A 10,974-nucleotide genomic window follows, 5' to 3' on the forward strand; every position below is an offset into this window, starting at 1 on the left:
TATCATAGCGTAGTTCATTTATTACCATGCAAGACACATAGTAGCACATCATTTAATATGATACGGTATCATGATCTGATACTCAACCCTCTCGTTCTTCATTTAATTCTATGACACCTCATCGAAATTGTTTAATTGATATACATAATAGTACATATGATACTCTCATTACAGACAGTCTAATGCTGTGGGGTTTTCTGTCTTTAGACTTATCCAAATCCAAACCCATAAACATAGGCCAAACCGGTAGCCGCTGACACGGTGCAGCTCGTCACCCTGACATACCGGGTCCACCGTCAATACCAACCTGACTCGTGCGCAATCGCAAGCGCGTCGCCATCTCGGAACCTAACCTTCTCCCCCCTTCCTCGCCCCTCATGCCAGGACTCAACTCCCTCTGACATGTAGGCCAGGACGGTGTCCCCTCCACCGTGGCCCCACGGTACAGCGAGCGGGTGCGGCGGTCGTAGGAGCGCCAGCGCGGTGGGTCCCGGGACTCTGCCAACCCCCGGGCCAAATAGATCGGTACGGCCACGCGTTCCCCTTCCCCTCTCGCAGTCTCGCCTCCCCTCCCCTCCCCTCCCCTCCCCCGCGCACCCCGACCGAGCACCCTCCCCACCCATCCTCCCCTCCCGGCGCGCCCAGCCTGGGCTCCGCCGGCGGCCATGGACACCGAGTACGGCACCCCCTCCCCTTCGCCGCCGCCGCCGCCGCCGCGATCGGACGGCGCCTCTAGCTTTCGGTGTTTTTTTCCCAATCTTTTCGTCGTTGGGTGATCGGCTTAGGGGTATTGTTCCTGTGCAGGTGCCGCGGACCGCAGCCGGGCGGCTCGTCCTGCTGGGCGACGGGCGCGGCGGCTTGGAGTTCATCGCAGCAGAAGCGCCAGCGATGCGAGGTAATTTCGCCCGGTTCCTCTGGTTCCGTTCGTTCCGCGTTCCCCAGTTGATTTTGGTTTTCTCCGCACCGAACTCGGCGCGCGGCTTTGGAATTTTCGCGTGCCAAGTCCCAAGGTTGCGCCCGAGGTGTCGCGTTTAGGGTTTTGTTGCAGTCGGAATTGGGGTTTTTATGCCGTGAGAAGCCGCGATCTCGACACTAGGGTTTGGAGTTTGGGGCGGAAATTTAGGCGGGTTTATAGATCTTTATTTGGGGTTAATGTCTTAATTATGTCCGGGATTTTAGGGGTTTGTGGATGCGACCTTGCGGCGCTTACCCTTTGTCAGGTCGATTGATGCAATGCCGGTCAGAATTGGCTTGAGGTCTACACGACCAATTCGATTTGTTTATAGATGCATGCCATAAGTTCTCATCTTTGTGTGTTTCTGTTCTTCTGATTCTGAATCTTATCGGTAGGTACAGATCATGAGTTTCAGATTTTCTTTTAATTAATTATGCCACATTTTAAACCATTAGAACAATTCGTACCTTTCACCAACTGATAATTTAAAGATGTGAATTAGAATGCTTGCTCTGAATACTGTGGTAGTAGTCACACTGCTACCCTTAAGCCAAAGTCAAAGGTATACTTAAGTTTGTCAACGGAGGTCTAGACTCTGTAAACATAATTCATATTCATATTCTGATGCTAGTGAATAGCATATGACAAATAACACTAATTGGACATCACATAGTTAGTTGCGAAGGAGCACTTTGTTAGTTGTAATTTTATTTAATCAAGAAAATAACATATCTATTGGATCCTTACACCGAACAACAACATAACTACTTCCGTTTTCTACTGACATGTCACTATCTAACAGGGTTCTTCCAGCGACCAAGTTGGATCCAGCACAAGCGCTTCTGTGCAAATGTCTGAACCAGAGCTACCAGATATCGACTACGTAGAAAATGAGGAAGAGGATTACTATATGGATGATGATGATGATGATGATTGTGATGATGACAACGGCGATGACTCTGAATATGAATTCGATGAAGCTGACTTTAATCAGCAGCTTGCTGATAAATTTGATGATTTAGATCTGCCTCCAGGTGTGGAGGCAACTGTACCTTGGCTTCAGAAACTTGCAGCCAATGAAGAGCAGGATGGAGCGTCAGATGAGTTAGCTGAGGATGAAATTACAAAGAAATATAAGGCATTTCAACAATTCTACACTGTTGAAAAATTCTCTGACCACCATTTTGCTAATAAGTCAGTGGGAAAGGTAATGGTTTAACTTATTGATTTCACGCATTTTGTTCATTTTGGACGCGAATCCCTTATTTAATTTCATTCTTGTGGAGCATGTCATACTTACATCTTCTTCCATGTGCATATTATTTCAGACAAGCCGGGAATGGACAAAGAGAATTCAACATGACTGGAAACTTTTGGAGAAAGATCTACCAGGTTAGCTGTTAACAACTGGGTTTCCTTTTTGAGTGATCTGTTAGTTAAATATTCAGTTTTATCAATAACAAATGTGAGAAAGGTATATTCCACTTAAAGTTTAACCTAGCACCTCCGTAACATTCTGGCGAGCTAGATTTTCTCTAGCCAACACATTGGCTCTACTGCCTACACGCGTCTTGTTGTCGTGTTCTTGTGAGTCTCCGAGGTAGAAATTTAGGCTCTTGGGGCACACAAACCATAATCTCCCTTTAACCTACTTAGTGCTCATAAAGGACATCAGTTTTTCAAGCTTATCTTGTAATACTCCCTCCGTTCCTAAATATAAGTCGTTTAAGAGATTCCATTAGGGGTCTAAATACGGAGCAAAATGAGTGAATCTATAGTCTAAAATATGTCTACGTGCATCCGTATATAGTTCACTAGTGAAACCTCTAGAAAGACTTATATTTAGGAACGGAGGGAGTATGATGCATGCATGTAGAGTTAATATACATCTTTTGACCTTGTTATTTAATTCTCTGCTGCGTGCTTAAGTAGGTCTGCACAGTGTGCACAAGACCCATCATCCCATCATTTGATAGAAGGATAATACTGTAATTTTTATGTGGCTTTCTTTATTTTGTAGATTTCTTAATTGTTTTGTTTGTTGGGGAAAATAACTCCAAAATACTCCCTCTGTACCTAGTTCTTCCCAACTACAATTATTTAGGTACAGTGGGAGTAATACATAAACGAAATTTAGATCTGGGTAAAGAATCAAATCCTATGGCTAATCGGCAGCTAAGTTTGGTCTACTGAGATTTAGTTAACTCTTATTCGACTCAGCACTGGTAAATGGATTGGTATTATGAAGTTCAGAAAACTATGGCTTATTTTATTGCAGCATCTCAGTATATACTTTCTCAAATCAGAATTATAAATTGTGAAAACTACTCTTTTTTGTAGCTTCTATCTTTGTCCGTGTTGCTGAAGATAGAATGGATCTTCTTAGGGCTGCAATTATTGGCCCTAAGGGAACACCCTACCATGATGGCCTCTTCTTCTTCGATGCACATTTTACCTCTAATTATCCTTCTGAGCCTCCGGTACGTAAGCTTCCTGCATTTCTCTTTATGTGATTATTTTTGTATATTTTACTAAAACGCTTAACACTGATGGTACTGCAGTTGGTGTATTACCATTCTGGAGGGCTTCGACTTAATCCGAACTTGTATAATTGTGGAAAAGTCTGCCTTAGCCTTCTTGGTACCTGGGGTGGCAGTGGTTGCGAGAAGTGGAACTCAGCTCACTCAACCATGCTGCAGGTGCTTGTGTCCATTCAGGCTCTCATTTTGAATGAGAAGCCATACTTCAATGAGCCGGGATATGCAGGCTCTGCGAATACCGCAACTGGACAACAGCATTCTATAGAGTATAACAAGACCACATTTCTGCACTCCTGTAGGACTATGCTGTATTCACTTAGAAGGCCTCCGGAGGTAATGTTTCGCTATATTGTATGTACTTGCAGTTCTGGCTGTTAAGTGGCAAAAATAAAATAATCTCTTGTCCTTCTAATGCATGCTGAAATAAGAAACTTACTCATGTCATGCTTGACTATTAGAGATTAGCCCTTTTATTTCCTCAAATTTCTGGATCTTCCCATGGTTTACTGCATTTGCTGCTGGTATATGCTTGAATATGCTATAAAGGTTTGTTTCAATGTTTTAAAACACAGTGGCCGGTAAATCTATATCCAGAACAAAATGATAAGTACCAGAAGATAGGAATGTAGGCTGCCACACCCCGCACCTTCTTTTTTGGACAGACCAATCGTATTATAGATTTATAGCCTAGGGGAAGAACATACGTGTTTGCTGAGTATTCAGTACTGTATTATTCTATTCTGATCCTGGGTTAATTGTATTTTATCATGGTTCTGTTAATAAATAAAGAGGTCATTCTGATTCTGACTAACGGGGAGGTGCTTCCTATGTGATATGGTTTAATTTAATTTTGCAACATGAACAGCCCTCTTTTGTAATTACCAGGCAGTTAAGTAACATAGAACTATGAGCTACTGCTTTCTAATAACCTTCCTTTGTTCTTGGCTCTCCTTTCAGCACTTTGGAGACCTTGTCGCCGGCCACTTCCGGGAACGTGGACGCACCATTCTGGCAGCATGCAAACACTACCTAGAGGGTAATATGGTTGGATCGGAGGTCCCTGAAGAGGAAGAACCGGAATACAATGCCTATGGACCATCCAGCAGCAGCAGCAGCAGCAGCAGCAACGTACCAAAGAAGCAAGATGTGATGAGGGTGGATCCTATGGGTAGGCGCACTCAGTTCAGCGACAGCCTCAAGACGCTGTTTGAAGATCTTCTGATGGAGTTCAACGTGAAGGGCGCTGACACTAGGAAGTTCCTGGAAGAGAAGGTGAAGAAGAACCTGCCCGCAGCCTGAAAACTGTGTGTGCAGGTAGGATATAATTTGCCTGCTAACGGGGGGTGATAGGTGCAGGCTCCGTAACTAGAAATAGGTACCGAGGCGTGGGTAGTAGTTTGCTTTCCTAAGTGCAGGAAAGATTTTGTAGATAGTAGCGACTTTGAGTAATTGTTGGAACTGAGAACTTATTCACCGGAGGAACGAGGAACTACCTGAATCAACCGAGTGCCGATTCTGACGGTACCGTATTCAAGTTAGGCATATACTACATCTATACCATAATATATGATGTTTTAGCAGCTCAAATGAACTACTAAAACGTCATACTCCCTCCGTTCTTAAATATAAGTCTTTTTTAGAGATTTCATTATGTAACTACATACGGATGCATATAGATATACTTTAGTGTATGTATTTATTCATGTTGCTCCGTATGTAGTCTTTTAATTAAATTTCTAAAAGATTTATATTTAGGAACTGAGGGAGTATATTATTGTATGAAGGCAGTATATATATACAGGATATATTATACCTAAAGCGTATATTCCATCTCGTGGGCCACATGCACAGTTGAATGGCTCTCTGCCCCTGTTTATTGCATCATTACCGAGCTGTGGATAGTCCCTAGAGCTTTCCTGAGAATATCCTGTCCCTCAGCGGCAAGTTTCCAGGGAGCTTCAAAGTCGTGGCTACTTTTCTAGCTTCGTGGTATGCGGATATACGATTATTAAAACCGGCGGTGAAAGGGAAGACGGAGCACCGCTGAAATGGAAGATGGAGGTGCAGTGCGTCGATGCAAGTCCGCTGGCAAAGGAAGGGTGATGCTTGCTGGACGGACGGGCGGCTCCATCCGACGTCTTCCGGAATTGCGGCTCTCCTACCAGCTCTCAGCGTCTGCCTGTATGATCCGATGCAGCATTTGCCCATGCTCAAGGTGTATCTGTACTGCCACCATCCGCCTCGACGTAGGAGTACACTGACTGGCTATGATCAGTCAGCCATATTCAACAACCAAAAAAATGAAGAACAACAACACGACCAGACCACATGCCACCTGCATTCTATGTAGCCGCGTCAACAACCATCAATCCTGTAGGCTAAAGGCCTCTTCAATTCAAAGGATTTTGAAGGATTAGAATCTTAAAAGAAGAAGTCCTACGTTGATCCATAGGATCGAATCATATAGAATTTTGTACTGCATTTCTTAGGAATTCCCACTCCAACCTCTTGGAAGAAATCCTCTCTTTTTTCCGTGATATTGTCAAATAAACTCAAATCCTGTAGGAATCCAATTGGCATGCCTTTTCTAATCCTATGTTTTTTTTAATTCCTGCATTTTTTGCAATCTTGCGAATTAAAGAGGCTCTACAAGCATCTATAACCGGACTTAGTAAATATGAACTCTTAAACGTCTGCAAACATGACCATTCATTTAGGGCCGTCCGAGGAGGATATAGGGGTCCAGCTATAGGTGCTTAAATCTTTTTTTCAAACTCATCATTTTCATTAGTAATAAGAACGAATAGGAAAATCACAACACCGGCGCAGGCAGATCTTCGAGCAGTCATAATAATAGTAGTACTCTCTCCGTCACGGTTTAGAATGCGTGCATGGAAATTCTTTAGAACCTAGGTGGTTATTGATTGGTTGTGAAATGAGTTAAAAAATATCATTCACACTATGCATGCATATAGAAGTAGTACAACAGAGTACTAATTAGCTTTTAGGAATAAATGCAGTGCGTCTTAAACCTTGTTTATTGTGAAAATACACGTAAATTTAACCGTGCCTTCTAAATCGTGAAAGAGGTAGTAATAACTAAAGCATGTGACGACACACTGCCAAAACTCACATCGCAATAACAAAGGACTCGCGTGCTAGTGTACTTTGACGGATGGGCATATGAAATCCCCTGCTACTGTACTTTGACGAGTCCGGATGTGAAATCTACGGTCGTTTGTCCCGTGTGTCGTACTGATTCTAAGGACCTTTGGCACATGCTTTTCACTGGTGATAGAGTTAAGGTTGTCCTGATGGAACTTGGTTTGAAAACATGCACTCAAATGGCATCTTCAAATGAAAGAATGCACTCAAATGGCATCTCCAACGTGAATTCTGAAACCACACGCGTCTGTCTGAATTCTGAAACCACACGCGTCTGTCTGAAATACGAGGAGCTTTACGTGAAGTCCATATATTCGCGTGACCAATCAAAAGCCACAGCATACCTCACGTTCAGGTTGGGCCAAGAGCAGTTTAGGATCGTCAATTCTTTATTTTACATTAAAATGCAGATTTGTTTTCTCGTTTGTTAATACTTCATATTAAAAACATAAATTTATTACTCCATTGATTGTTTCAGATTAGTTAGCTCGTAGATTAAATAGGAAAGAAATACGCATTAACTCTCACACCTAAAGTTATGGGAGTAATTACTTTTCTATAATTATATCTTAAATGGCAGAAGGTTGATTCAAATGATGAAAGGTTAATTCCTATTCAGCGGAAGGTGGAATTTCTGTCGGCGGAAGGCTAATTTGATGAAATTAATTTCTTGAAAATCATTAATAGGGGTGAATGTTTGCGACTACGATTGGATGTCCGGCTCTCGCAACAAGTCTACGGACCATGTTCGAACATAAAAACAGACATATACCGAAGCTATTTATGGATCAACATTTTTGTGCCCATGGAACTTGGTTTGAAAGAATGCACTCAAATGGCATTTTCATATAAGCGCTATGGATCGGTCATTCTAGAGCAAGTACTGTGTGCTCAGGGAATTATCAAGTTCAATGTCGATGCTCCATTTGGATACTGGGGCACGAGCTAGTGTGCCGCGGGACTGCAATGGAGTTTTTATGGGGTGGGGGGATCTTCAATAGGACTGCAGCAAAATTTACATCATTGAAAAGTAAAAAAAAAACATCATAAAAGATGTCCAGCTTCAAGAGATCATGTAAAATACTTCGTTTTTTTATCTAAGGTGTATATTTTTATATAATTACATAATGTAAGGTGCATTTATTTTAATTACTCGCCATTCCATTTTTAATCCTAAAAAAGAGGAAACTATCTCTGCCCCAGTTGCATGTATCTCTTTTTATAGAAAAAAGACAATATCTCTCTTTTGATTGAGCGTATCTCTTCCTTTTCTAGCCTAAATGATTTACTTGTCTCTAGTCAATAATTTAGTCAAGATTAATTTCGTTCAAAATAATTTAGTACCATATGCATCGGCCACTGTGTCAAAAATAATATACCTTACATACAGAAATATAGAAAATACTCCCTCCGTTCCTAAATATAAGTCTTTTAAGTGATTTCACTAGATGTCTACATACGGAGCAAAATGATCGAATGTACACTCTAAAATATGTCTATATACATCCGTATGTGGTCCACTAATGAAATCACTACAAAGACTTAGGGCCTGTTTGGTTCATGACTAACTTTGCCACAACTAACCTTAGGCAAAATGTGACTACGACAAAAAGTGTGGCTAACAAAATGGACACCACAAGTGTGGCAAGATTTGACAACAAATTGAGTGTATGACATGTGGACCATATAACTAGAAAAGTGTGGCAAGCCACAAATGTGGCAATGAACCAAACACATGCCTAAGGTATCGTGGCATGACTAAGGTTAGGCGTGGCAACCTTAGGCTGGGAACCAAACAACCCCTTATATTTAGGAACGGAGGGAGTACATCATAAAAAATGTTCGAAGCAAAATTTATATCATCAAAAGGTGTTTTTTACATCACCAAGAGCGTCTAATTTCAAGAGATGATGTAAAATAGAAGCCACATGCCAGCTGCTCAAAAGGTCAGCCATGACGGCGTGCAGGAGCCGTACCATGGGGAACTGTATGCAGCGCAGTATGCCGCCAGTCGCCATGGCTGCTATGGAGGAAGTGGTCGACGAAACGCATAGGTCTGGGCTCCCCGTGGAGACGGGCATGATGGATCGTGCTCGAGCAACAACAGACCCTCAAGGCCGAGTCCGACCGACTACATGGCCCCCTCGACTGGTGGTGGTGGATTTGCTACCAAAATGACCGGAATGGCAGAGTCTCTGGATACGAGGCCGAAGAGGAGGCGGCGGCCGTTACGGAAGGAGAGGCGGGGGCGGCCATGGCGAGGTATAGTGGCGGCCGCGGGGTCCGGGTAGCCGTCCACGGGGTCTGGCGGGCGGTGGAGGCGGTAAGGCGGGTACACGACGGGACCTTCCCGGTCATGGCCTCATGGGGTTGCACTCCTCGTCCTCCATCTCCTCCTTCGAGTGCTTAGGAAAGCTCATAAACTGGCTTGCATCAATGCAGGCCCAAAGCCGGGCCTTCGCGCCACGTATCTCTGTCATGATTTGGGCACGGCGTGCCTGCGCAAGGCTCCCATACCACACAAGTAAGACCAACTTCAACAGAACGACAAAACTTCTGACCGCGTCTATTTGGATCGACGCGGACAAAAGTGGGGGGGGGGAGGCTTATCCTCTTCGAGAAGTCGCATCCATCCCCATCTAGCCACCCCATTTGTGAGGGATGTTGTCTACCGATGGAGGCTGGCTCAGTTTAGTCCCACCTTGTCTACGGGAGGAGGCCATGATCAACTTATAAGGGAGAGATTCCTTTCTCCCTTCGGTCCGGGCTTTTGGGATGGAGTGGGCTCTCTGTTGAATGCTGGCCCATGTGTGTATAAACGTCCAGAACGTGAGTGAGTGTGGGCTAGGCCGAGTTGGACGCTAACATCTGGTATCAGAGCCAACATCATCATGCCTTCGTGAGCGGCTTCTCAGGGGGATGGGATGTTAGGGCTGCTGTCCACCGACGGAGGCTGGCTTGGTTTAGTCCCACCTTGCCTATGGGAGGAGGCCATGACCATCTTATAAGGGAGAGATTGGCTCAGTTTAGTCCCACCTCACCTACGTGAGGAGGCCATGACCAGCTTATAAGGGAGAGATTCCTTCCTCCCTTCAGTCTGGCTTTTGGGGTGGAGTGGGCTCTGCTGAATGCTGGCCCATCTGCGCATAAACGTCCAAATCGTCTGTCCCCTAGTTTGGTGTGAGTTTCCAGGATTTCAGACTCGTCCGAATCGATTTGAATAAATTATTTGGTGTCAGTTATTTGGTGTCAGTTTGCGGGATTTCGGACGTCTCAATCGGTCTGAATAAATTTGATGACCATCGTTGAATGACCTAAAGTGTCAATTTGGTAATCCGCCTTGGAGTTGGACATCGCCTCCAACGAGGAGACCATGAGGGTAAGAGCATCTCCAGTCGTTTGCCCCCCGGGGCCTGAAATAGCGCAACCTGGAGGTGCGTCGGCAGAAAAAACGGAAGGGGGGGGGGGTTCCCAGGCGCCCCCAGCCACCGCTTTGGCCCCACTTTCGGTGCAAATTGGCCCACTTTTGGTGCAAAATTGGCCCACTTTTGGCCCATATTCAGCATGCTTCGACACAAATTGAACAATAGTAGTTATTTTCTTATAACATAGTTCATCACAGAAATCAATACAAATCAAAAAATAGTTTAACAAGTCAATACAAATGAAAAATCGAGCTAGGCGTTGCCCTTGAGCCTCCATAGGTGCTCCACCAAATCATGTTGTAGTTGTTGATGCACTTGTGGGTCTCGAATCTCCTGACGCATGTTGAGAAAGGCAGTCCAGGTTGCCGGTAGCTGATGATCAACTTGGGCAAGAGGACCTTGCCTGTAATATGGTTCAATGTCAAACATTGGCTCCTCCTACTCTCTCTCAATGATCATATTGTGCAAGACGACACAACAAGTCATGACTTCTCACATTTGATCTTAAACCAGGTCTGAGGGGGGGGGGGTACCGTTGAACAACAAAACGAGATTGAAGCACACCAAATGCCCGTTCGACATCCTTCGTGCAAGCTTCTTGACGCTTGGCAAAATACGAGTTTTTGCCTCCTGGTGGAGGATTTGAGATATGCTTCACTAATGTGGACCATCTCGAATAGATGCCATCTGCTAGGTAGTTTCCCTTGTTGTAGTGGTGTCCATTGAGCTCGTAGTTAACCGGAGGAGCATGACCTTCAACAAGCTTGGCAAAGACATTCGAGCACTGTAGTACGTTGATGTCATTGTGAGTTCCTGGCATACCAAGGAAGAAGTGCCAAATCTAGAGGTCATGTGTGGCCATTGCTTCCAGTACCACATTGCAACCTCC

General features: G+C 44.3%; 1 protein-coding gene across 1 annotated transcript; it reads left to right on the top strand.

Moving 5' to 3' along the window:
* Window positions 1–559: 559 nt before the first annotated feature.
* On the top strand, window positions 560–5,037 carry LOC123443268 (probable ubiquitin-conjugating enzyme E2 26). The gene is made up of 7 exons (XM_045119594.1): window positions 560–676; window positions 805–895; window positions 1,758–2,162; window positions 2,284–2,347; window positions 3,296–3,435; window positions 3,517–3,828; window positions 4,453–5,037. Exons 1-7 carry the CDS (start codon window positions 666–668, stop codon window positions 4,792–4,794), a joined length of 1,365 nt encoding a protein of 454 aa, XP_044975529.1. The 5' UTR covers window positions 560–665; the 3' UTR covers window positions 4,795–5,037.
* Window positions 5,038–10,974: the final 5,937 nt, after the last annotated feature.

The sequence above is a fragment of the Hordeum vulgare genome, chromosome 3H (genome assembly GCF_904849725.1).
Source record: "Hordeum vulgare subsp. vulgare chromosome 3H, MorexV3_pseudomolecules_assembly, whole genome shotgun sequence".
Taxonomy (NCBI): Eukaryota; Viridiplantae; Streptophyta; class Magnoliopsida; order Poales; family Poaceae; genus Hordeum; species Hordeum vulgare.